This window comes from Accipiter gentilis, chromosome 17 (assembly GCF_929443795.1).
Source record: "Accipiter gentilis chromosome 17, bAccGen1.1, whole genome shotgun sequence".
NCBI lineage: Eukaryota > Metazoa > Chordata > Aves > Accipitriformes > Accipitridae > Astur > Astur gentilis.
The window spans coordinates 28476923-28503129 of record NC_064896.1 but is presented as its reverse complement, the minus strand read 5'-3'; the positions used below and the strand labels follow the sequence as shown (position 1 = coordinate 28503129).

The following is a 26207-nucleotide window of genomic DNA, read 5'->3' as shown; positions in this document are numbered from 1 at the left end:
TAGTTGGGTGAGTCACACAGGGACTGGTCCTGGAATTACTGGAGGAAATGTTATTCACCTGCCAAACAGCAAGCACAGTTATGAAATACCAGACTAACAGCTGGAATTAGCTGTTCTAAAATAAACTTGGCTTTTTTGTCCTTTTCCAGCCCATATTGACTTGGAGGTTCTTCCTGTGTCTTAAATAAAAAATTATTTATCTGGTCCAGTCCCCATTTTCTGTCTTCATTTTCCCCTTTGTTTTCACTATGATTTGCCTTATATTTAGTGCTGTCTTTGACAGTAATTCAAGTACTATTTCCTCTACCACACATTGTGCAATGAGTATTCTTGGTTCTTCTCAGATCCCTCCTTTTTGTTAGGAACTTCCCATAAAATGGGTGATGCATGATATTGCTGCTCTAATGCAAAGCGCAGCCGTGATCGAAACACATCCTAAGGAAGCTCCGCAATAGGCTTAATGGACTGAGATAACAAGATGTATTTTAAGATGGAGAAAATCATATTACCAAATATCCATGTAATTCATCAATTAAGAACAGAGAACAGTAAAACCAAAACAATTAAGTTGGTGCTAATATTCATATAATTACCAGGATAGAAACAATCTATATAAAATAGAAATATCTGTAAGCAAAAAAGGATGTTTTCTATACTGCTTATCTTCTGAAGTTTCTTTCCATTAGTCATTTCCTCTGCTCAGAGAAGATTAGAAGTCATGAGCATCACTGAGTGCCCTAAAACTTGGTCTGTGTTCAGAAGAAATTGGACTTCATGAGCTCATTCCTCCTTTGGTTTGAGGTGATGTCAAGACAGCCTCTTTGTGAAAGGTCCCAAGAGATCCCAAGGGGACAAATTCCACCCATGGTGCAGCTGGGAAATATTAGACTTCCAAGTAACTGGTTGTAAATCAGAAAACATTCACATGGAAATTGTGGGGAAAATAGCCAGCAAAAGCCACTGAGGTTGTGGAACTGAGCTGCCCCATGGCAGACTCGCTGCAGTACGGGGTTCAGGCCCAGGCGCTGAGAGGAAGGATTTTATTTTTTAATAACTAATAACATGCCTTAGCTTATTGTTTTTACAGAGCTGGTTCCCACCCATTCTGTTTCTGTGTCTTTCACTAGAAGCCCCCTTGGTCATGGTCTCACTCCCTGTTTCCCCCCCCCCCACACATCGGGATGCGGCAGCTCCAGGCTGGGACCTGGACAGGGACAGACATTACCAGAAAAGTACGGACCTGGGCATACCGGAGTTCCTATTTCCTTTTGACTCTTAAAGGATGCGAGAGAAAGGGGAGAAATGGGGAGAGAAACACCAGTGAGGAAAGCTTTGTAAGGAGTCCTTTCCTCCGACAGAGACAGGTTTGAGGTACAGGGATTGACGTATTAGGGCCGACCCTCAGAACACAACAGAAGTTCTCAGTTCTTTTTAAAACTGGTGGAGAAAGGTGTCCCTAGTTCCCCTTTGCACAGGAGATCCCTTACCAATTACCATCTTGGGCAAAACAGACTTGACTTAGGGAAAATCAATTTATAGGCAATTAAAATAGATTTAGGTAGTGAAAGACAATTAAAACACTAGCTCCCCCCCCCAGCTCAGCTTCACTCCTTCCCTGCAGACTCCTCCGCCCCCCAAGCAGCACAGAGGTGCTCCGGGGGGGCATTACAGTCCGAACATCCCTGCTCCTTCCCTCCCCAACTTTTCCCCCACTCCGGCATTGGGTTCTCCTCAGGTCAGCCAGATCCCTGTATGTTCCCTCCCTGTTCCTGGCCAAGAACCCGGTTAGGCCGAGTCCCTGTTGTTAGGTACCATTGCCATTTTTTTTCTGTTTGGGCTGATTTCCATCCTCCCATTCCTCTTTTCTTTGTCACCTTTGAAAGGATGAGGGGTTGGTTTGCACCTCCGTGCACCTGCTTCCTCTTGCTGGTTAGTGCAGTCAGCTGCATCTTGTTTCAAAACTGTGAAATCAAGAGTGCTACAAAGGTACGTGCGACAGCAGTCGCTCATCAGCCCTGAAGGGAATTGGCATTTTTGTACCAATAATTCTCCTCTTCGGTCCGGTGATGAGTCGACCAACCCAAAAGCCTATTGTTTAACGTTGTGTGGAGCAATGTGTTTTAACAATGAAGATACATGTAAGTCCGTCTTCATATTAGATTTCCTAATTTGTTTATTTTTGCTCCTGATTTTTCTCCATCTTCCCCTCCTCATTAGCATCTAAAGCATACATAGAGCAGCATCACCTAGGAGATGTCTATATTCTTATCACCACCTTCCTCCCTGATGTTCTCCTCTGTACATGTATCAAACCCGTCAAATTTTTAGCTGGTCATCACAAGTTGCACCCAGAGGTTTTCCTTCTGCAAACAGCAGCAGCATTTTCTTTTTTTTTAATCTACTACCCTGTAAGGAATAACCCCAAAGGGTCAAGGGTTTTATTGTGCTATGGAGAGCCTCTGAAGAGCAAAACAAGGATGGAAGGTAGGATACAGCTCCTACAGACAGTCGGTGGAGGTGTCACCTCACTGAATAGTGTCATCAGGTTGAGCTCAGAGGAGCTCTTCTCAGAATGTATTTAACCTCAAGTTTGCTAAGTTTAGTCAGTTTGATATAATGAAAAATCGCCTCTCCCTACCACGACTGTTTCACCTCTGTCCTTAGCACATCTTCTTGACAAAGGTATGTTTTCTGTTTGGATGCCATAAAATTTCCTGCCTTTATTTCTAAACCTTCCAAATTCCCATCCAGTTCACTGCCAGGGGAGATGTAGGGGCACTTTACTAACCTGCATAGAAAAAGCAGAATAATAGTATCTGTACTTTGAAGTTTGGGGTAATTTCGATATCTTAAATAGTATTAGCATTTTAATTCTCGTCTCAGATGACATCTGTTCTCTTAGCGAAAAAACAAGGTGAATGGCATACGGAGGATTAAGTCTGACATGGAAGATGCTGTGTAGAGAGTCCAAGAGCCCATGCCCATACCTTGACCCAGCGCTTTCTTTGGCTTAATTCCTTGAATTAATTGCACTCGAATTTCTGCAACCAGTCAGCTTTACTGTGCAGTGTGTGTCTTCCTCAGCTGCTTCTGAAGGTGTTCTGCACCACCATCTCCCCTGGAAGTTCAACCCTTCATTCGTTCCCCCCCACCCCGCAAAAATCTACCCCACACCTTTGTGTCCCTCCCCTTTTTTTTAAGAGAAGCCTTTCAGTTTTGGCAGGCTCCTTCTGGTGGAGCCCCGGGGACAGAGTATCGAGGCAGACACCTGAGGAGGAGAACGTGAGCGGAGAAGCAGAGCTCCCACATAGCTCTCCTGGCCTCCAACACATCGTGGGCATGCTTGCTTCCATGCTTTTTTTTGGACAACTGATTTCTGTTTTTTTTGTTTTGGTTTGTTTGTTTGTTTTGTTTTGTTTCGTTTTTGAAGAATAAATGTTAAGGGGTGAAGGGAGATTGCTTTTATGCTTTATTGCCCAAAATAACTGGTTTTGAAATTAGTTTTGAGGAGGCATTTTTGACCATATGTAAGATGTGCAATGGCTTTAGAAGCAAGAAAGTTGAAGGAAAAGGAGCTGAAATGTCAGATCTAGAGTGACAGCTGAGAGCAAAAAGCAAACAAAGGCTAGGCAGAGCCATTTTGAAATGCTGTTTATTAAACTCGGCAGCCAAAGAGAGTGACAGTAAGTGAAGTAAGCTAGCCACAAAGACAGTTCGCACGCTTTACCATGGAGCAGTCTAAATAAAAGTGCATTTGAATTTGGGGTTAACCTATGGGGCTAGCAACATGGCTTGGTATAGCCTTAAATTAGACTTATATATTCACTTTTGCCCCCAGCCTGGGGATCAAGGGTCCATTGGTTCAAAGGAATCTTTATGTTCTTCCTCTCTTTTTCCTTCTCTCTCCATTTCAACAGGTGATAAGGCAAAAAAGGGGAGAAATTTAAGAGGACACAGTTTTTGTGTTATGGCTTTCCTGTTCCTCTTTGTCATCTGCTGAATCTTCAAAGGCCCTCTGGAATGCCAGCCTGAGGGTGAACTTGATTCTCCGCTCCCTGTAGCTCCCCACGAGGAAGTAAATGACGGGGTTGAGGCTGCTGTTCACGCAGGACAGCACAAAGCCGATCTCCGGGGAGTAGAGGAACTTGTAGCCCAAGAAGTCAAAGAAGATCAGGATGCCCAGAGGCACGGCGAAAATGAGGAAGAAGAGGATGGTGAGCATGATGACGGTGAAGAGCCTGCCCGTCTGGAGTTTTTGGGAGCTGCACTTGACTCTAAGGAAGAGGGTCAGGCTGAAGAGCAGCATGAGGGGCGTGCAGAAGAGGAAGTCCAAGGCTCCGATGGCGATTAGCAGGAGCCGGCAGCTGCCGGCGGAGCGGCGAACGGTACACAAAACGTAGCCGAGCGTGTTCAGCAGCAGGGAGAGGGCCCAGAGCGAGCCGGAGATGGTGCCGGACAAGTGCTTGGGGCGGTGGGTTCGGCACCAGATTGGACAGAGGACGGAGAGGCACCTCTCGATGCTGATAGCGGTCAGGAGGTACAAGCCGGTCCCGTACATGAAAAGATCCAGGAAGAGGAAGAGCCCGAACTGCATCCCCACGTTGAACTGCATCAGGTACTGAACCGTCTCAACGGCGATGCAGAGGAGGTAGCCAAAGTCGGCAGCGGCCAGGTTGACGATGTAGACAGTGAAGTGGTTCCTCCGGATGCGAAAGCCGAGGTACCACAGGACTATGCCGTTTCCCACCATCCCGCAGACGGCGCTGATGAGGCAGAAGCTCTCCATGAACTTGAGGACGGCGTACGATGCCTCCGTCTTTTCCACCGCCGCGCTCTGGTTAGTCCCATGAGCCTGGCTTGCGTTACTTTGGGGAAGGAGTGTTGTGAGCTCCTCAGTCATGAGGAAATACCCCAAATCAAATACTTCTCTCCTTTTTGTTTCTCTTGGGATCAGAGAAGAGACAGAGGGCATTCAGTGACTGACACGTTGCTTTTATCCTTACAGCTTTATGGCTTGGGACAGATAGCTTTCAAGGGGCATGCATGGTTACTATCTACGTAGGTAACAGCTAGCAAGTTGCAAAATGTTGAGGATGGGCAAAATCATGTAGGAATTTGGAGAGGTGGAGATTGGCTAAGTGTGGCACCCATGCAGAAGAAGAAAGAATGAGACTGTTCAACAGAGTAAAGGAAAAGAAGCAGAAGGAAACATCGCTACTTACAGACAGAGCGGTAGGAGACGGGGAAGGCGTGACTACGCAGCGACTCTGTGTGCGTGTATGCCTGTGAGAGAGGACCAGGGAATGGCACAGCAGAGACAAAGAACGCTGCAAAACGTGCGGATAGTGAGGCATTTCTGAACCCGTTCCTCAAATGCTTACCTTCTGCCCTGTGCAGCTGAATTGAGGTCTCAAAGTGTCTTTTTCTTGGCTTCTAATTTATCCCATTGGATCTTCCAGGAAACACTTTCTGTGGAAAAGACAGGGAAGATGTTTCAGTCTGCAGATTCAGTTTTTGTCTTCTGTGATGTAATGAAGCAGGTGCTGTCAGAAAGGAGCATTTTCACTGTGCAGAGCGGGAGGATGGGATGAAGTCAGCAGCAGATGAGAATGGGCTTCTTTTATGTTGTGAGGCAATTTCACATTTCTGCTCCACTTCTCTGGTTGCTCCTACAGTACGTGGGGACAAAATTACCTGCCAGGGATTCCATTGCCTGCGACGCTCTGGGATATTGCTTGCATCTGTGAAAGGCTCTTTGTGCATTTGTACTGGGGCCAAATGCTGTTATGCTAGGGATGCATAAATGAGTGGTTAGTAGAGACTGTGGGAATTTCTCAGAGCAATGGTATTGTATTTTGTTTTGTCTTTCTTGGAAAATCAGGCTTGGTTTAGAGTGGAGTAGTCTGAGGGACAGTATCCCTTTTCCCAACGTTTCCTTCAAAATTCACTTCCTGTGCAATGCCTTACCCCAAATCCTGCCAGGACGCCAAGAAGAAAAATGGCTTGTCCAATGTGCCTGGGGTGAGGGAGAGAGATCAGACGATGAGGTCTTCATCCCCTAAGTGCTAGGCATCAGGAAGCCTTTCTGGACATGATCAGACCTCGCTTTCCAGCCCAGAATGCTTCTGAGCCTTTCTTTCCCAGTATGCGTAAAAAGGTGCCTATTTCTTTCTGCTGCTGATAGCTGGAGCCTCTCCAAACTGCACAGGGCTCTTGCAACTCCTTGCTGACTCATGGCTCACCTCTGACCCCGGAGAAATACAGTATTTTAAAAGGCTGAGCTGAAGGGGACTTTAGAAGGATAGTAAACACAGTAGTTTATTCATAGCAATTAACGGAAATACTGCACACAGGAAATAAACTTGCTGTGTGTCACTTACAAAACGGACGGGGAGGAAAGGAGTTTTAACAATGTGGTTGTACAAGTTTTGAAATGGGCACGTGTTGGCTCCAGGGGAACAAATGTCCCTCAGCCTTCGGGTGTCACGCTGTGAAGAAGCAAGGGTCTTTCTCCGCCTCTGCAGTCGGGAGTTGCCTTTGAGCAGAACTGATCCAAATTTGGTGATGCGATTACCTGACTTTGTCACCTCTCTTAGTTCAAATTAAACAGAGCTTAGGATCGGACTAAGTCCTTTATCTACAGCTTCTTGCCGACGGACACTTGCTTTGGCCTGCTGTCTTTTTCTGGCCTGGGTATGAATGGGTGACTGGTTTTGGCGGCTAAGCTTTTAAAGCATAAAACCTGTAGAGCCTAACGTGGGGTTTCTACAGCACATCTCAGGTCTCCCCCACCAAGTCCTGCCAAAGCCTGTTTGCGCTGTTGTACCTCCTCTGCTCTTCTTTGTGCCTGATCCCAAGTTGCTCTGTGGGTTGTAAGACACCACTTGGCTGTGAGCTGGTGCAACATCTAAATAGTGGGGAAAAAAAGCTGTCTAGAGGTGCTTGCCCCTCCTTCTGCCTCCAATTAGCTGACCCTGACTCTCCTCTTCCAAAAAGGACGTAGCCTTCTCTCTCTTACTACCTGCTGCCCCTTCATTCCTGTGGCACGAGGCCACATCTCCATGAAAGGTGGAGAAGGAGGAATTTGGCAGCTGATGCTGGGGAGGGCTGCGAGGGGAAGGCTGCTCCTTTGAGGTGTGTGTGAGGTAGGCTGGGGTGAGGGAGAGAAGTGGGCTGGTTGTTGTAGGAGCTCTTGGAATGGAGAACGGGGTAGTTGCTTGAAGGGGAGGGTGGGGATAACTACCGGGGCACAGAGGCGTGGGAAAAGGAACAAAATCAAAGCACCGGAGAGTCCTTCACTCTCCTGCATGTGGTGAGAAGCGGACTGTTCTGGAGCGTCCACGTGTCCATACACATCCCTTCATCCAGGCTTTAACTGCACCACAGAAATACCAAGAGTAATGTGTGTGCCTTCTGCTGAAATCAATGAGAAAATCAAGATTATTTCAGACTCCGGTGTCTAGGGACTCCTCAGAGGAGTGGAGTTGGGTTTGCTGCCCTTGGGGAAGAGGCGACACCATCCCTTGCAGGCACCCCGTGCCGCTGGCACGTGGACCACGTTGAGGAGCGCACTCAACACTTACAGCCTGGGCTGCCTGTCTCCTTTCAGCTGTCCCCAGGGAAGCAGAAATGTGGGCTTTTTTCAGGGTGCTGGTGGCTCCCGAGGAACGTACCCTTCTCACGCGTGACCGCTGATCTTCTGGATGCCCTGGCATCCTCCCAGAGAGATACTGAGTGATTCGGAGGACAAACTTAGTTCAGATGCTGCGGTCGTTCTCCCTGGCAGGCTGTGCTGACTATCTTGGTGTTAGTTCAGGGTGGAAAAGCCTGGGACTTGCAGATCCTATCTCTGACTTCTTTTGGGCCACGGGAGATACGCTGCAAGTATCTGGCAGATGCCGCCCCTGAGAATCCTTGTCTTTTACCATGGATGACTGAGAGTGCCTGCGATGGTAGTTTGTATGCAGGCATCACCTTTTAAATGTCCAAGGTTGGATGTAAAGTGTTCACATTAATGTGATGTGTAAAATGTGTTCACATTAAATGCTGCATGTCTTCATGATGGGTATGTTTAAGGACAAGCTGTCAGGATGGAAAGTTTGTCACAGTTTATATTCTGTATGTTTTTATCAGTCGATGGCTTCTTCTGAGCACAATAATGTTTTTAAATACAATTTGTTTTCCTTTTAAAAAAAGGATTTTGATATTTTTAATAACAACGGAAATGTTTCAGTTCTCCCAGTGATAAAATCATTACAAATATTAAAAAGAAAACGTTTTTAACATGTTTTCTGATAAACGGATACTCTCTTGCCCTCAGCAGTAGAAGTTAGATGAAAAAAAACTTACTAAAATTAATTAATGACATAGACCTAATCTGAATCAACTATATGTGCATTGCAGAACAATAGCATTAAAAATTAAAGAATAGTAGAAATGGAACTCAAATTTCAGCTTTCAGAAACTGTAAACAGGAAGCAAAAAGCAACTACAGGCATTAGGGTAAACCACTATTTTTTTAAGTGGTGCTTTTCAAAATTAATAAGAAGACAAACGAACAGAAAAAAGGTAATTGACAATAGAAGAATGCATCTTGCCTTTAGGAAAATATTTGCAGATGAAGGCATGAAGAGGAAATCCATAAGGTTTCTCAAAGAAAATGACCTGTGTTGCCTTCTTCTATCAATTTAGGTTAAAAGAGCAAATGTTATGTAGTCTGGTAGTACAACACTTCAAATAATCACATCTTGCATCTCAAGGGCTTGGGTCTAGAGGATAATTTGTTGCAAATTGTGGTATTTATTTACCTTTCTTCTGCTTCCTATTTTTTCCCTATCCCTGAATTTATTTCTATTGGTAGAGGAGATGTTAGAAGCCATAGGTTCTCACCTGTCCTTAAAGGAAGAAATAACAACCCAGTGCATGCTGTAGTTAGATGTAGATACTCTGTCCTGGGCTGGAGGAAGCTAAGATGATATGCAACTCCAGCCCTGTATTTCTTTGAAACACAAGAAAAGGGAGCATGCAACTCAGTGCATAAAGTTGTAAGGCAAGTTGGTAGGGGTTGGAGCCCTTTTCAACTGCATCACAACTCTATGGTATGGAAACCTCCCGAGGTAACAGAAGAAAGGAACTTCTAGGGCATGAATCACTTCACTATTTGAAATGCTTGTGTTAGGAGGCAAAGAGTCATGCACTCTGTGAGCTGCAAAAGGTTGCACGTGTTGCTGAGATACAGATATTTAAAATCGAGTGAGATAGACAGACTTGTGCCTGAGAATTTATGAATTTGATATTGTTGTGCTCTGAAAGACAGAGATTTATTGAGTGAGCTGCAAATTCTGAGTGGGATTCTTTTGATAAAATGCAGACACCAAGACGTTTTACCTTATCGTATTGAAATCATTTAATGGCCACTGAAAAGAAATAGGTATGTTCAGTGTGGTTCTAATACATGTCAGATAATTTCTGTGGTCCAGGTGCATATATGTTTCCACGAACCACAGATGGAGCTTAAAATAACTAGGTGATGAGTAGAGATCTACAATGAAGATACTGAAAGTCTCGAGAGAAAAGCCTTCCCCAATACCTCAGAGTTCTTCGGTTCGGTAAACTATCAGCCCTCAGTTCCAGACCAGTATTACTGTGTTAGGCACAGCAGGGTGTTAGGAGGACATAGTTATTGTGTCACGGGTTTCCCGTTCCTCTTTGTCATCTGCTGAATCTTCAAAGGCCCTCTGGAATGCCAGCCTGAGGGTGAACTTGATTCTCCGCTCCCTGTAGCTCCCCACGAGGAAGTAAATGACGGGGTTGAGGCTGCTGTTCACGCAGGACAGCACAAAGCCGATCTCCGGGGAGTAGAGGAACTTGTAGCCCAAGAAGTCAAAGAAGATCAGGACGCCCAGAGGCACGGCGAAAATGAGGAAGAAGAGGATGGTGAGCATGATGACGGTGAAGAGCCTGCCCGTCTGGAGTTTTTGGGAGCTGCACTTGACTCTAAGGAAGAGGGTCAGGCTGAAGAGCAGCATGAGGGGCGTGCAGAAGAGGAAGTCCAAGGCTCCGATGGCGATGAGCAGGAGCCGGCAGCTGCCGGCGGAGCGGCGAACGGTACACAAAACGTAGCCGAGCGTGTTCAGCAGCAGGGAGAGGGCCCAGAGCGAGCCGGAGATGGTGCCGGACAAGTGCTTGGGGCGGTGGGTTCGGCACCAGATTGGACAGAGGACGGAGAGGCACCTCTCGATGCTGATAGCGGTCAGGAGGTACAAGCCGGTCCCGTACATGAAAAGATCCAGGAAGAGGAAGAGCCCGAACTGCACCCCCACGTTGAACTGCATCAGGTACTGAACCGTCTCAACGGCGATGCAGAGGAGGTAGCCAAAGTCGGCAGCGGCCAGGTTGACGATGTAGACAGTGAAGTGGTTCCTCCGGATGCGAAAGCCGAGGTACCACAGGACTATGCCGTTTCCCACCATCCCGCAGACGGCGCTGATGAGGCAGAAGCTCTCCATGAACTTGAGGACGGCGTACGATGCCTCCGTCTTTTCCACCGCCGTGCTCTGGTTAGTCCCATGAGCCTGGCTGGTTGCAGTTGGGAGGAAGATTGATGTAGTTGAAGTATTCATAAGTGATTTCAGACAGACCTGTAAGCAGAGAGGAGAGAGGCGGTAAGTAGAGTGTGACTTTCCCTCATGGTGACCTGGTGGTGTTTCTGGATTTGTTCCAGCTCTTCGTTGCCAAAGCTTGGTTTAGGGAGGGACTGCTGTGTTTGGCGTTGGAGCACAGAGCTTTGAGGCATTGTTCAAAGCACTGTATCTAAAGCCAAATTCTATGTGACATGTAGGAAAAGCTAGATTGCATTGTATTTCTCCCTTTTAAAAATTCATTTCTTCAGGGTCCTTTTTGCAGTCAGTATTGGGAAACAAATATCTTAAAAAAGCAATTACAGCTTAGATTAATCATGTCTGAAAAGTACCTCTTGTCTGAATAAAAGGAGAAACCAGTGTTAACAACTCTAGGATAATTGTCTTTGCTTCATGTAGCTAGGATTATGTGACACAAATCTTGTGTGAAAGTTCTAGGCAATCAGCATACAATTTTAATCAGCATGAAAGCTGATTGAGTTTTGTCCTATGCATATGCCCAGAAAACATGGTAGAGAGTACTCAAAATAGCTGGGTTTTTTTTTAATGTTGATGACTGATTTCTATTTTAATAAAGCATAGTTTAATATGGTTGGTTTGTTCTCTTGAGCCCTATGTACAGACAATAAACAATTCAGTCTGACAGAATCAGCCCTTAATAACTTTCTTCTCAGAGAGAAACTCTAAGAACCATATGTGGGACAAAATGTCTGCCCCTCGCAGGACATTGGAATTATGACTCAAATAATTATTTCACCCCATTCCCTGAGGCAGTTCACCCTGCTTCTTCCCCCATGTACTGGGACCTGAATGAGAATCTTGAGGGAAAAAAAAAAAAAAGGTTGAAAAATAGAATTCACACCCTTTTTTTGTCTGATGAGGTCAAACACTGTGACTCTTTTCCTCTCTCCCCAGCAGCTACTAATTTTGACACGGCAAGGTAGAGAAGTGTCATGAAAGACAGCAGGAGATAAAACGAAGAGCAGAACAAGTCAAAATGGGGAGAGCTGGGAAGATGTGAATCACTGAGCAGTCTAACCAGCATGAATAGTCTGTTCTCTCTTTGTAAAATGCTGCAGCATACATGGAGACAGACTTCCATAAACAAGCAAATTGTGACAGGTCGAATCATTATTGTTTCATCTCAGCACCCCCCCCCCCACGATCTTCAGTGCTGCATGGACAGAGGCGAGGTAAATGCATGATGCAGGTAATTTCCTCGGCCAGCTGATCGCCTGGAGCGGTGGAGACAATCTTGCCGCATTAGCCCATGGAAGGCATGGACGCCAGCAGTGCTTGGCTGGCAGTCCAGCTGGGACTGTCACACCTAGCTTTCACCATTAAAAATGCAAACATCTCATTTAACATTGCCTTTAAAGCTGCCATTTGAATTAATGGAGGTTTATGAACACCTCCAACGGTAATGTATTTTATCCAAAGGTATGTGTCTGAGGTAGGTGTGCAGTCACCTGCCCGTCTTTGCTGACTGCAGGTACATCGCAGAGTGCCAGTTTCAGCGAGGGGATTATTGTGTGGACAGCTGAAGATAACCGAGGTGAATTCCACCCTTAACTTCACCAGGGCTTGCAGGATGTGAAACTTTTAGGGTTGACTGAAACCAGGGAGCTTCTGGCACTGTATCATACTCTTTTATAGGAAGCTGGATGATTCTATCCTCGGCTGTTATGGGACCTTGAGTGCTTCTAACATTAAGACCTTAGAGACTAATGGTCTCTAAAGAAAGAATTTTAGTACATGCTGAAAGGGACTATGGAAAACAAAAATTCTCCTTCAGAATGCACAGAATCTCTGTTGTAGCCCAGTTTCACAACAGGAACATCTCAGAGTTCAAGCTCACCTTCTCTTTCCTTACCTGGGGAGAGCAGCGTACTGCCTGACCAACTTCACTAGCAAGGCCACCTCTTCCCCCAACATTTCTAGCAAGCAAATTGAAAAGATACAGCGTTAAGACTTTGTTCACTTCCTCGCTACCTACTTTTGCAGTGGCAGCAAATTATCAGACCTTGATTCACAGTAGGAAGTAGCTGAAGCAGCCTCTAATTCTGTGAACCAAGTCTGCTGTGAGGAGAAAGGAAGACCCATTGGTTAAGTGGTTTCCTAACCTTTAGGATTCCCAGTGCAGCACTATCCCTCTGCCACAAGCTATCTGTGTAACCTGAAGCAAATTTCCAATTGATTTGAAGAGGACATGAACATTCAAGTGTCACTTAAGCTCTGCCTAAGCCCACTCCAGCCTTCCGAGCCGGTGCCCATTTTGGGAAAGTGGCTCTTCTACCTCCCTGCTGCAGTCATCTCCAGAAGGCGATTGACCCCATCCTCCAGAATTGTGTCTCTCTCCACTGGGCATTCAGGGAATGACAGGTGGTGAGCTGTCTAACTTAAACTCATCAAGCGTATTTCCTAATGTTAAATGACATGTCCCTGTGCCATCGATCATGTACAAGATATGTACAGATATGGCTGTAATGGACTCCCTGTGGACAAATGACAAAACATCGATAGTTTTGCCTTCTACTGTAATGGAAGTGAAGAAATCCTTCTCTGAATTCTGTAGACCGTGGAAAAGAATACCAAAAAAGTCACTCACAGTTCCAATATATTTATTGAATGACCCTGGACAAACTGATTTCTTGTTGTCTCCAAGACACATTCAAGACATGAGTCTACTTCCTTAATGAAACTAGTGAAAGTTTGCATCAAACAGAAGCAGGCTGAGTCTAGGTGGTCTTTTTCTCCCTTGAGGTTAAACACCCTTCCTATGGTTTGCCTGCTGAGCACCATATAGTTCTTGTGGCAGATGTCAGTTTGAACAACCTTGACACCACAAAGATGTTTTAGACTACGGACAGAAACTTATGCTGTTGTATGTTCTTGGCTAACCTTAAGTGATCATCTAAGACCCAAACTGGTAATGCTAGGTTTCTGAATAATGACATCTTATGTTACAGAAGATGTATTTAGAGCCGTTCAGTAGCACTTGTTCATAGAAAAGGGTCCTCAGAATGAAGCTCTCCTTATCTTGAAAATGATCAAGACCAGTTCTTACCTAGAGTGAATTTCTAACCAGCAGGAGAATAAAATGTTTGATTTCCTTTCATCCATTTTTTTCTCCTCCCTTCCCCTCACCATCTCTCCAAAAGCATGACAGAAAGCATTAGACAGAGTGCAATGGCAAAGATACCACCTAGGAATTTCTTACCTTTTTGTGGGTTCCTTGGAATTTCAGTGACTGATTTGCAGCAGCTGGCTGGTACGGATCTGCTGGGTAAAATTGTCACCTGAAGTCTGTGACATATGGTCCCGATAAAATCCTTGTGTCATACTGTAGTGCTGGGCTAGTTAGACACTTTAAAAAGCCACGGTCTTTTCAACGTGACATCCAGCAGCCAGCCAATCACTGTCTTGGGGAAATATCTAGCTTGTGTGTGGTCACTTACATTTGAACCACTTCCCTCTTTGTACAGAACCTGTCACTGTCATGTCTCAGGAGATTTTCTTTTACTACTTCTCCCTTCTTCAGCCAGTCTCACAATACAAAGAAAGCAAGAACCATCTGTACAAACTTATACCTTGCCTCTTGCACTGATGCTTTATTTCCTACCTGTGTCCCTGAGAGGCTGTAGTTTCACAGTCCTTGACGAGGATGCCTTACTGCTGCTCAGGATCACGTAGATTGAGAAATTGTCAGTCCTCTTCCATAACGCTTGCTGATGATTTCACAACCTCCCTCAGCCCAACCTCTTATTCCCCAAGGGCCTATTGTCCCTGCCAAACTGGCCTTAAGGCACCCATCACCACAGGGTGTCCTCCTCTGCCCCACAGCCTCTCCCGACACAAATTACCAGCCTACTTGGTCCCAAATGCTTCACACAACCTTTCCTGGAGGAGGGTCCACCCAAACTCTGTAGCCTTACCGTACCTCAGCAGCTACAATTGCACAACCTCTGCTTGTGCTGCCTTCAGTACACAATACCTGCTTCTGAAGTCAGGAGCTCTTCCAACCCCAACTTCACACCCCACAGTATTAGCCGCCACTTCACACCGTCTTCCAGCACAGTCCTTCGCCATACCTCAGGCATTTCCCATTTCATAAAATCCCTCAAGACACCCTCCACCCTTGTGCCTTCCATTTCCAGTTGTTATTGGGCCATTCTAAATTTCAAGAAATGTCAACAAAACAAAGTAATGGGCAGCAGATGAAACTATTTATTGACACCTGTAAGTCAGAAGCCTAAAAATACACAGTAGACTTCAAAGGAGGGATGAGTTTGAGTTGAACTGATGCATGAATTGGCATATCTGTTTGCTTTATTGTGTTTTGTTTCATAGACTCACCTCTGGCTGTGGAAGTCTTAAGAAGGATGAGGCTTTTCTTGACAGAAAGATTGTATAGAATCATGGAATGGTTTGGGTAGGAAGGGACCTCATGTAGTCCAACCCCCCCTTGCCATGGACAGGGACACATTCCACTAGATCACGTTGCTCAAAGCCCCATCCAACCTGACCTTGAACTCTTCTGTTGTGGTTTAACCAGGACAACTTCCAGTGATGGGGCATCCACAACTTCTCTGGGCAACCTGTTCCAGTGTGTCACCACCCTCATCATAAAAAATTTCTTCCTTGTGTCCAATCTAAATCTACTCTTCAGCTTAAAACCATTGCCCCTTGTCCTGCCACTACAGGTCTTGTTGGAAAACCTTTCTCTGTCTTTCTTATGAGCCCCCTTCATATGTTGAAAGGCCACAAGAAGGTCTTGAGCACCCTTCTTTTCTTCAGACTGAACTCTTTCAGCCTTTCTTCACAGGAGAAGTGTTCCAGCCCTCAGATTGTTTTCATGGCCCTCCTCTGGACCCACTCTAACAGGTCCATGTCTGTCTTGTACCGAGGACCCCAGAGCTGGATGCAGTACTCCATGTGGGGTCTCACCAGAGCGGAGTAGAGGGGGAGAATCACCTCCCTCAACCCGCTGGTCACACTTCTTTATATGGAGCCCAGGATATGATTGACTTTCTGGGCTGCAAGCGCACATTGCTGGCTCACGTTCAAATTTTCATCCACCAGTATCCCCAAATCCTTGTCTGCAGGGCTGCTCTCAATCCCTTCATCCTCCAGTTTGTACTGACAGTGGGGATTGCCTCAACGCATGTGCATGACCTTGCACTTGGCCTTGTTGAACTTCATGAGGTTCTTTCTCATGGGCCCACTCCTCAAGCCTGTCAAGGTCCCTCTGGGTGGCATCCCTTCCCTCAAGCGTATCAACCGCACCACTCAGTCTGGTGTCATCAGCAAACTTGCAGAGGATGCATTCGATCCCACTGCCCTATATCAATGATGAAGATACTAAATAGTATTGGTCCCAGTACAGACCCCTGAGGAACACCACTTGTTGCCGGTTTCTACTTGGACATTGAGCCATTGACTGTAACTCTTTGGACACAGCCTTTGTCTGCCCTAAGTAATTTTGTTCAAAATCTAGATGTCTATTTCAGAGCTAATCCCATCCTAAAATCAGGTCTAAGGGAGATCAGGTGAATCCATTTCTGAAGAGATTTATTTCTTTCCATAGGAAAGCCTAGAGTGACAAAGACTGAACTCTGCTGACTTCCACGGGCATAAAATAGCTGACTTCCTCCCTTGGTTTCCCCGTTTGCAAAAGAAGGATTTCTTTTTACTTTGTAATTAGCTGACCTTTGCTACAAACGTGCAAGTTCTTGCAAAAGGCTTTGTTCACTGGGTTGCCGGTGATGACATTTTATGCAAAATAGGACTTGAAGAGTCATCAAGAGGTAACCCAGGCAATCTTCTGTCTCTGAAAACTTAACTTAATCATAAGCACTACTGAGAGAAGTGTGCCTAACTTGCCCTTTAAAAGACTACTGTGAGAGGTAATTCTTTACCACCCCCAGAGTATGGCACCCCTCTCAGTACTAGAACTCTCTCTGATTTTTTTTTTTAAGGAAGATTTGTGTTTTATGTGTTTTCTTTTTGGAATACCCAAAGATGTGAAGTACTGTTTTATTACGCACAATGCTATAAAGCCAAAGCAGTGGATCTCATGGGCCTTGGGAAAACCATAATGCATGGCTTAAGGAAGGACTCTGGAAAGGGTTAACTGGACTAGGTCACATCACGTGCTTGTCCAGTTTAATATTCTGCTAATCGGCCGTTATTTCTACTGGAGAAATCCTGAAATGCCTTCATAATACCATTATCACTGACTGACAGCTATTTCTTTAATATATGTTTGCCTAAACTTTTCAGTCAGGACAGAATTAATTTCTCCTCCTTTGCCCTTCCTTTCATGCCTTCCCTTCATTAAGCCTCCACGCCTCGCTCCTCCAGCCCCAAGAGCCCTTGAGGTGGGAGATTTCCTTGGAGAGGGTTAAAGAGTGCTACTTAAACAGTTTTCTTCTCAGCCTTCTTTCTGCTGCTGGGTTCTGAATGCATCACACGATCCAGACAGCCCATCAAAGCACTTCTCACATAGGCAGAAAATACCAAGATACACTTGTGATGCAGGAAAGCAAGAAATTAAATCAGATGGGATTATACAGTAAAAGGAACTTCCTAAGCAAGTGTTAGAAGCTTTCCAGAAGCTGTTCTGTGTTCTTCAAAGCCTGTGTGCTCTAACACATTCCTACCAGGGAAGGCAGGTGTTGAGGAGATAAAATCATACAGCCCTTACACAAAAAATTAGATCTCCAAACACAGAGGAGGTAAGTTCTCCAGGTTCTCTGGATTCTTTCTTTTCTTTTTTTAATTTCCTTTCTTCTTTTCTTTTCCTGATTTCCTTTCCCCTTTTGTTTCCCTTCTTCTTGAACAAATGTGAAAATACAGAAAGAAATTTTCATAAAATTCATCAACAGTCTATGGCAATCTTTGGCTGGAACCATGTACAGAGCTAGTTCTGTAGTCCCAGATTAGGTTATTTTGTTATTTTGTTTCCCATTAACCACCTGAGATTTTAGGGAATAATGCTTGCAATAAGGAGATGGTGCAATTTCTCATCCTTTTTGAAATGTTAGCAGTCCACATTGTATTTATTTTATTTTGCAATTGATTGCATTATATCATGTACCTCTAGTCTCTCCCTGAAAAGATATTTTTAGGGGTAAGACATGTGGGAATCCTCTACTGAATTAGTCGTTCTAGCCATCCTCTCGGAGTCAACAGAAAGAAATAGGCACCTCCAGCATGTAATTCATCACATCTTTCAGTAGACACCTGAGGCTGGTCATGAATTGCCCTGCAAAGGCAGAATAAAGGATGTATGTGACTGGCTCAGATATAGGTGCCTACATGACATAAGTCAATGGGATGGAATGAGGGAGATGAATATATTGTAAAATGCAATTTGGTGGTGGTGACAGGGACCTTACCAAGAAGGACAAACAGTAAAGCTGTCTGTTGTGGATGGGTCGTATCTTTACAATCCTTTCAAAAATATACACCTTGTTTTAGCTTAGAAGTTTCCCATCTGCTGTTATTCAGCAATATAGTTTTCCTTGATCATTTCTCTCTTGGTCACTCCTTTCCGAACCACTGATTGCCTAAACATGACACCGAGACTGGTGGGGTTTGCTTCCAGTTCTGCTGTGGCCTAGATAGAGCTCAGCTCTTTCTCTCCCACTGGCTACTGCACAGCCATAAATATGTCCCCATTTTGTCCTGTTTTCGGTAGAAAACTATGTCAGTGCTAAGTGAAAAGAGGAGGAATGGAAAGGATCACAACTCGGTTAAGACTAGGTAGAAATCGATATCACATTCTTCTTATTGATCTTTTTTTCTTGGAGATATATCAGAACAGGAATTATCCGTGTAAATTTTACCCCCCTTCTTGAATATCTTTTACCCACTGTTAGTGCAACCTTAAGCACAGAAAAAGTCCCTGAGTTTCCCAACTTCCTCTCTAGGCTTTACTTTGTGTGTTTGAGAGCAATTTTGGTTTTTCTCCATTTCAGTGTTTCCTGTGGATGCCTGATCAGTTTTTGCCTGCACAAGAGTTTCTGAATTTGCTGTAATCTTAAATAGGTACTAGATAATTTGCATTAACTGAATCATTCCACAGATCTGCTCAGATCACCTGCACAAACAGGGAGAACTGCTTGTGCTTTCATTCGGCAGGACTTGAAATGACAATTTTTTACAGCAGTTGACTGGGAATGTTTTCATACCAGGATGAATCCCATACAGCTGATAATCAGTTTTTAAGAGGTGCCTTTTTTTGGTTAAACTCTGTAAAGAGTTCAATCTAGTGGTTTCCAGGTGCATAATGGCCAGCTGGTAATGTTAAGGACTAAGTCTTTTTAAAGATGTAGATTATTTATTTACTAGTGACATGTACTGCTCCAGGGGCTATAGCTGGAACAGGCCAAACCACATTCACAATGGAATGTGCCCGTGTCTGAAAAGAGAAACTGTAGAGGTATAAAAGCCTAGAGATATGGAGTTCAGCCATAGCACAAAAAAAAAAAAAAAAAAAAAGGTGTGGGGGGGGATGGCATTATAGAAAGCTCTGAGCTACTTTCAGGGGACAAAAAGGATTATTCTCTGAAGTTAACTCTACCCTGGTGATGTTAATTTAATTAGGCTCCCCTTAGTCTATGGAGAAAGAAAGGGTTCTGTAAAGGACCTTAGTTTAGCTGTTCTGCTTATAGAGAGACCACCAGCTAGACTGGCTTCACTAAACAGAAATTCGCTCTTGAGAATATCCCGCAGAGTGTATCACAAATCAGTATAAAGTAAAAATCGTACAATGCTGTGACAGAAGATCTGAAAAGATCCTTTCATTCTTCCTTCCTCTCAAAGGAACGTTGCTGAGATTTAGAACAAGCTAGAGTAAGTCATATGTGAAATTGTCTGCCGTTTTCACCCTGATAAATAACTTCCCCAGAACTCATTGTTCAGCCCATGAAGCTGAGAATTTATGTTTCAAAATGTATACACAGAAGAGATTTTTTTTCCTCTGTGGGTTGTTTCATTTCCTCTCTGAACAATTCAAAGATAATTTTTACTTATAAAATAAATTGGCATTCCAAGGAATACTTCTAGGTGTTCTTAAAGGCACTGTTTTTACAAAGATTGTTATCAGGGACTTGGTCTACACTGAGGGCAAACATGCTTTTAAACATCTGTAGCCCCTGTAGTGCTCGAGGTGAACACTCTAGCCTTGTCCTTAGCACACCAGCCATAGGTCCAGTCCTTCAAAATCCTGGAGGACCAGGACAGAGGAACATATCCCAGAATGCACCTGTCTCAATGTGGTAACAGGTATGGCTGAAGTCTCATGCAAGGAGAATTAAACACATAGGGGGGGAAGAAAAAATAAACAACAAAAACCACACTTCATATACTAATCTTATATATTTCTTAGTGTGTATGCACTTCTGATAAAGAATTAATTTTTAATAATGAAAAAACCTGATGAATCATTTGTCTGTCTTTATTTTTCCATGTGCCTAAGCTGTACATTGAATATTGCCGCCCAACTGATCAACATGGAGAATGCAAGCAGTGTGAAGGAATTCATTCTTCTGGGCCTCTCAGAGGATCAAGGGCTGCAGAAAACATGTTTCGTGATGTTTCTGTTGTTCTATGTCATTATTGTGGCGGGAAATCTGCTTATTATTATCACTGTAATTAGCAGTCAGCGTCTGAACTCCCCCATGTATTTCTTCCTCTGCTACCTGTCCTTTGTAGATATCTGTTACTCTTCCGTCACAGCTCCCAAAATGATCGCCGACTTCCTTGTTGAAAATAAAACCATCTCCTTTGTGGGTTGCATAGCACAGCTGTTTGGGGTACATTTCTTTGGCTGCACGGAGATCTTCCTCCTCACGGTGATGGCCTATGATCGCTATATTGCCATCTGCAGACCTCTCCACTACACCACCCTCATGACCAGGCGTGCGTGTGGCCGGCTGGTGATGGGCTCGTGGGTGGGAGGCTTTGTGCACTCCATAGCGCAGACTCTTCTCACCACTCAGCTCCCCTTCTGTGGCCCTAACACGATCGACCACTACTTCTGTGATGTCCACCCCCTACTACAACTGGCCTGTACCAACACCTATCCCGTGGGCATCATTGTCGTTGCCAACAGCGGGATGATAACTCTGAGCTGTTTCCTCATCCTGGTCACGTCCTACGTTGTCATCCTGGTTTCCTTGAAAAGTCAAACAGCCGAAGGGCGGCACAAGGCCCTCTCCACCTGTGGGTCCCACATCACTGTGGTGATTCTGTTCTTCGGGCCATGCACGTTCACCTACATTCGTCCGTCCAGCAATCTGTCGGAGGACAAGAGCGTGGCGGTGTTTTATACTGTCATCACGCCCATGCTGAACCCACTCATCTACACGCTAAGAAATGAGGAGGTGAAGAGTGCCATGAGAAAACTGTGGAGTAGAAAATTGGGAAGTGAAAAAGGAAAGGTGTAGAACTGTGGTAACACTTCCAAAGGACTGGAGAAAATCAAGCATCTATCACTATAAATTCTTTTGTGAAAATTCCCCCAAAACTGCCTTTCAAAGAAAAGCTTGCTGTTAGCTCCTGTTGTGGTTAGGAAGACACTGAAGGTTCATCTTCTGATTTGAAAGACATTGTGAACTCTGTGACAAGAAACGCCAAAGTTTAAATAAATACTATAAAAAATACTGAAAATGTTGTCCCGGTGGATCTTCCTGGTACTCAGGTATAAACTTTCAGATGAACTCCATCTGCTCTGTAATCCATTCAGCTGGGAAAGAGAGGACTATGGTCACCTGCTGCTGGAAAGAGAGGCCCCTTTCTGCTTGCAGTAAATGCCTTTTTATGAGAACCACATTGTGGTATCTTGAATCTATGGGTTAGCAATTAAAAACCTGATATTAGGTGCTAGCTGGGTCACTTGCTGACGCAGGTAACAGGAGGGGAAGCTTCTCCCCTTCCCCTGCCACAAATCCTTTCTGCAGTGTTCAAAGCCAGGTTGGATGGGGCTTTGAGCAACCTGATCTAGTGAAAGATGTCCCTGCCTGTGGCAGGGGCGTCTGGACTAGATGATCTTCAAAGGTTCCCTCCAACCCCAACTGTTCTATAATTCTACTTCACCTGTCACTGATGCTATCTTTCCAACCATCCTCTCCATCCTTCAGCTCTGACTCAGGTTTTTTATTTTGATGTTGAGACTAACACAGAATCATAGATCTAATGAAAGACACCTTGGTCCCTATAAAAAATGAAGTAGTCACCAAGGAAGGCATTTTGGAGGCACAATTTCATGTGTCAATGGAAAAAAAAAAAGTTTAGGAACTATTCCAGTATGCAAGACAACTCCTAGCCCAACAGAACACATTTACACACCCACACAAGGGAAGAAGCGTGTTTTCCATGGGAACAGCTGGTACACCTACTATTGCAGGAGGAAAGAGAAGAAACATGAGGATGAAAGACCAAACCAGTTCGGTGCCAGTCAAAGCTGTCACAGGGTGATAAGCTATAGCAGCTCCGGGTCTTTACCTGAGGAGCTACAATGAGATAAGGGACCCTAGCCCCTACCTTGCCAGCAGAAAACCACCAAATCAGCTGAGTGAGGAAGGAAAAGACCTCCTTGGTGCCATCCAAAAGTAACTGAAGCACTTTTATTTCTTCACTTACATTCCCTATAAACACCTGCACCTGTGTTAAACCTTAACATGACTTAAGTAGGATTCAAGGTTACAAGGTGTTCCCAGCCCAAGCTAGGGCTTATAACTTTATATATATGCAAAATTATATATATAAATATATATTAAAAATAGATTTTTAAAGAATGTTTTTGGGGTGAACACCAGGGTTTTTTTCTGGAGGTCCCACTTCTGGGTTCGGCTGGGCAAATATGTGATCATAAGTTATGGAAGGTGTCACTGAAAACAACATTAGGGTCCTCTACACTTCAGAGAGAATTCTTATAAGAACTTAATACTTGGGCTAAAGAGTTGCTTCTGTGTTTTGCATTGTCTCACTAAAAATACCTGGTATGCAGTGAGGACTAACCACAACCCTTTTTAAATTTTTGAGGTAATTTCCTGGTTTACTTCTTGTTTCAAATTCGTGTAGCGGATGTCGATAACAGTCTATAGCACAGTTGTGATACTTTTTTGTGCTGTCAACATGCAATGGTAAGAACAAGTTAATAAGATATGAATGCATATGAGAAATACTAGCTTAAGACAGAAAGCAGAATTTGTATAAATGTCCTGTGTAAAAGACATCTTTACTTCAGGAATCTTTGATTGCAAAGGTAAGGTGAATATAAATCTTGCGAATGGCCAGGTGTCATGTTTATTTGAACCAGAAATGCTTCCAGAAGAAATACATGTCCAATAGTAAACAAAGTCTATTTATCTGGACAGCTAATGCTGTCTAAAGCCAGCCAGCAAACGAACAAGTAAGCAAGCAAACCCACGTGCAATGTAACAGTCTAGATGACCACACCAACATCACTCTCCAGAGACTACCCTAACAGCTATCCAAAGTACAATTTTTAGCTCCTTGTCTACTGATGACTTCTGACAAAACTTCCTATGCCTCTGGGATCTCATTACTCCTGATAGTCTTGTGCTTCTGCTGTGTGATTTACTTTAAATATTTCTGCTACAATTTCCCCATCTTGTGAGAGATAATTGTTCTTGTAGGTGCTCTTGGAAGCTGTTTTTGTGCAGAATGAGAAATGCGGATGGAGAGTCGGGCTGTTCTTTTCAGCCACCGTAGGTTTCAGAATTGGCAGAGAGATGGATTGCTTTCACAACATCTAAGCAGCAACTTGCAGCTAGGACGTTCTGATGAAACCACGTAAAGTGGTGAGAGGAGCAATAGCAGGTGAACTCTTGGAGACTAGCAAATACGAACGGTGTAAGTTTTCTGATATTGTTCCTTTGTTTTGCTCAAGTGCGACTGAAATCTTACCTTTGAAAACAGGCATTTCTGCTGAGTGACTTTTGTGAGGTCCATTTTATGAATTAGAAAAAATTCAATTACAGATTTACAGATTTTTCAGCCTTTGTTCTAGTTGTTGTCTTATTTGCCTTTTTCCCGTTATATGCCGTTTCCAGAAAGACCTGTCAAAAGGATGCCGTCAGTGTTACAGAGAGGATTCAGGAGCCGATGACGGCACTGCCTATGTGCTCGATCTTACACCGTCTGAGCCGTACGTGTCAGGCAGCAACGGCCATGACACACACACTTTGGTCTGTCCCACCGTGCTTTCTCTCTGCTCGTGGAGGGGCACGGAGACAGTGATGGAGACACTGAAGAGCCTTTCCTCTGCTGCCCGCGGTGGGGAGTAGCCAGGATTTGAGGCAGAGAGCTCAGGAGAAAGAACTGAGTGTCCTGTGGTTGTCAGGTAGAATTCAGACCCCAAAGGGCTTGCTGATACCGTAGACAAGGTTATTACACTTTTGCCACCTCTATCTTCATGTGTAAATCGAACACTAGCGATACTTGTGTACTGTATGGGAATGCCGCAAAGGTGAGATCGTGGGTGTTTCTGAGAAAAGGAGGGTCACCAGTGGTGCATTCATTCCCCCGGTGTCACTACAGGTGTATTTATGAGGTGTTCCACACTAAGTCCAGGGCCTGGGTGAGGTATACAAACCCCTGCTAATGCACTATTAACGCAAGTTAGCTCCAGATTAGTTCATTCATGTACTGTAACACTGGCCAGCTCTTTCTGTGACTGAACTTATTCAGGTCTATCACAGCCAGAGAGATAATAAGGAGTAGTTCTCTTGCAATCCTTTAGAGGACTGAAGAGGAGTGTACAATCGCTGCTTACGCAAGGACCTTCCTCAGGCCATGTTCAAAATGTTGAAACTTGAATTCTAGCTGCACTGTCTCTTTCGGTCAAATTTTATTTCCAAACTAACATAGGGTAAAAGTGGGTCTTGAGGGGACCTGGTAATTAGTCTTCTTTTTTAAAAGAGGCAAAGGTGAGAACTAGGAACCTTGAGAGTATTATTTCTACCACCCTCCTCAAATAAATAATCTAAGCTTGTTATTATAGATGTCAATAATACATTCTGATTTGGATATCACCTGTTACTCCTTGAGGGAAGCATTGACTTTAAATGGAAACTGTCCCAAAAAGACAGCAAAGGACATATGCTTAATATTTAACATACCAGTGGTCAGTATGAATGTGTACTGATAATGTCCCATGTCTAATGCCATAGCTGGTGTCTCTTTTCTGTGCTTCAGGTCCTGTCTACATGGTGTCTATGGAGAACAAAAACAATGTGACGGAGTTCATCCTCCATGGACTGACACAAGATAAGACAGTAGCGAAAGTGTGCTTCTCATTATTCTTAGTCTTCTATGCCGCTATAATTCTTGGAAACCTGTTTATCATCATTACTATAAAGACAAGTGAACAGCTGAACTCTCCCATGTACTTCTTCCTGAGCTACTTGTCTGTTGTAGACATCAGTTACTCTACTGTCACAGCTCCCAAACTCATTTATGACCTTCTTGTTGAGAAGAAGACCATCTCTTTTGTGGGCTGCATAGCTCAACTATTTGCAGGCCATTTCTTTGGGTGCACTGAGATCTTCCTTCTCACAGTGATGGCCTATGATCGTTGCGTTGCTATATGCAAGCCGCTTCATTACACGAGTACTGTTAACAAGCGTGTCTGTGGCTGGCTGGTGGCAGCTTCTTGGGTGGGAGGCTTTGTACACTCAGTGGTGCAGACCCTGTTGACGATTCAGCTGCCGTTTTGTGGGCCCAATGAGATCGACCACTATTTCTGTGATGTTCACCCTTTACTGAAGCTGGCCTGCACTGACACCTACATCATCGGTGTCAGTGTGGCTGCCAATAGTGGTGTGATTTCCCTGAGCTGTTTTGTTGTTCTTGTTGTGTCCTATGCTGTTATCTTGGTTTCTTTGAGGACATGCTCTTCCAAAGGGCGTCTCAAAGCACTCTATACATGTACTTCCCACATCACTGTTGTAGTTCTGTTCTTTGGGCCATGCATTTTCATCTATATGCGCCCTTCCACCACCTTCTCAGCAGACAAGATGGTCTCTGTGTTCTACACTGTTGTCACGCCTATGCTTAATCCCTTGATCTACACCCTCCGAAATGAAGAGGTGAAAAATGCCATGAAAAAGTTGTGGAGCAGAAAAGTGAAGAGGAGTGAGAAATGAAACTACACAGGGCATGTTTGTAAGATGATGTGAGCTTGAGAAACCATCGGGAGGGAAAGACAAGCATTCAGGAGAGACTTTCCAGTAATGTTGCTCTGTTTTTAGCACAGCTGTTCAGAATAGGGCTGACACTAACTTCATGGTTTTATGTAACTTGTTGTCTTTGGAAACTGTCAGTTAAAAGGATGTGAGGTTGTTGCCAGCTACCAAACCTGAGCACTGAGGATGGTATTGTGGGATGTACCTTCAGGCACCTCGTAGCTGTATCTTGGTGACATAGACAGTGAGATTGAGTGCGCCCTCAGCAAGTTTGCTGATGACACCAAGCTGTGTGGTGCGGTCAACACGCTGGAGGGAAGGGATTCCATCCAGAGGGACCTTGACAGGC

The 26207-nt window shown here is 44.4% G+C and overlaps 4 protein-coding genes across 4 annotated transcripts; 2 read left to right on the top strand and 2 right to left on the bottom strand.

Annotated features, from left to right (window-relative positions):
- Positions 1 to 3943: 3943 nt before the first annotated feature.
- On the bottom strand, positions 3944 to 5459 carry LOC126047181 (proto-oncogene Mas-like). The gene is made up of 2 exons (XM_049820462.1): positions 5382 to 5459; positions 3944 to 4943 (listed from the first exon to the last, which is right to left on the bottom strand). The coding sequence occupies exon 2, from the start codon at positions 4898 to 4900 to the stop codon at positions 3944 to 3946; it is 957 nt and encodes a 318-aa protein (XP_049676419.1). The 5' UTR covers positions 4901 to 4943; positions 5382 to 5459.
- A 3201-nt stretch (positions 5460 to 8660) lies between these two features.
- LOC126047049 (proto-oncogene Mas-like) lies at positions 8661 to 13980 on the bottom strand. Its single transcript, XM_049820214.1, has 2 exons — positions 13861 to 13980; positions 8661 to 10640 (listed from the first exon to the last, which is right to left on the bottom strand). Exon 2 carries the CDS (start codon positions 10620 to 10622, stop codon positions 9666 to 9668), a length of 957 nt encoding a protein of 318 aa, XP_049676171.1. The 5' UTR covers positions 10623 to 10640; positions 13861 to 13980; the 3' UTR covers positions 8661 to 9665.
- A 6163-nt stretch (positions 13981 to 20143) lies between these two features.
- On the top strand, positions 20144 to 21094 carry LOC126047322 (olfactory receptor 4S2-like). The gene has a single exon (XM_049820828.1). The coding sequence runs from the start codon at positions 20159 to 20161 to the stop codon at positions 21092 to 21094; it is 936 nt and encodes a 311-aa protein (XP_049676785.1). The 5' UTR covers positions 20144 to 20158.
- Positions 21095 to 24871: 3777 nt separating this feature from the next.
- On the top strand, positions 24872 to 25819 carry LOC126046984 (olfactory receptor 4S2-like). Its single transcript, XM_049820099.1, has one exon. It carries the CDS (start codon positions 24881 to 24883, stop codon positions 25817 to 25819), a length of 939 nt encoding a protein of 312 aa, XP_049676056.1. The 5' UTR covers positions 24872 to 24880.
- Positions 25820 to 26207: the final 388 nt, after the last annotated feature.

Excerpts from the sequence above, each read along its gene's own strand:
- LOC126047322 (XM_049820828.1), top strand. The coding sequence starts at position 20,159 with ATGGAGAATGCAAGCAGTGTGAAGGAATTCATTCTTCTGGGCCTCTCA.
- LOC126047181 (XM_049820462.1), bottom strand. The coding sequence starts at position 4,900 with ATGACTGAGGAGCTCACAACACTCCTTCCCCAAAGTAACGCAAGCCAG.
- LOC126047049 (XM_049820214.1), bottom strand. The coding sequence starts at position 10,622 with ATGAATACTTCAACTACATCAATCTTCCTCCCAACTGCAACCAGCCAG.
- LOC126046984 (XM_049820099.1), top strand. The coding sequence starts at position 24,881 with ATGGTGTCTATGGAGAACAAAAACAATGTGACGGAGTTCATCCTCCAT.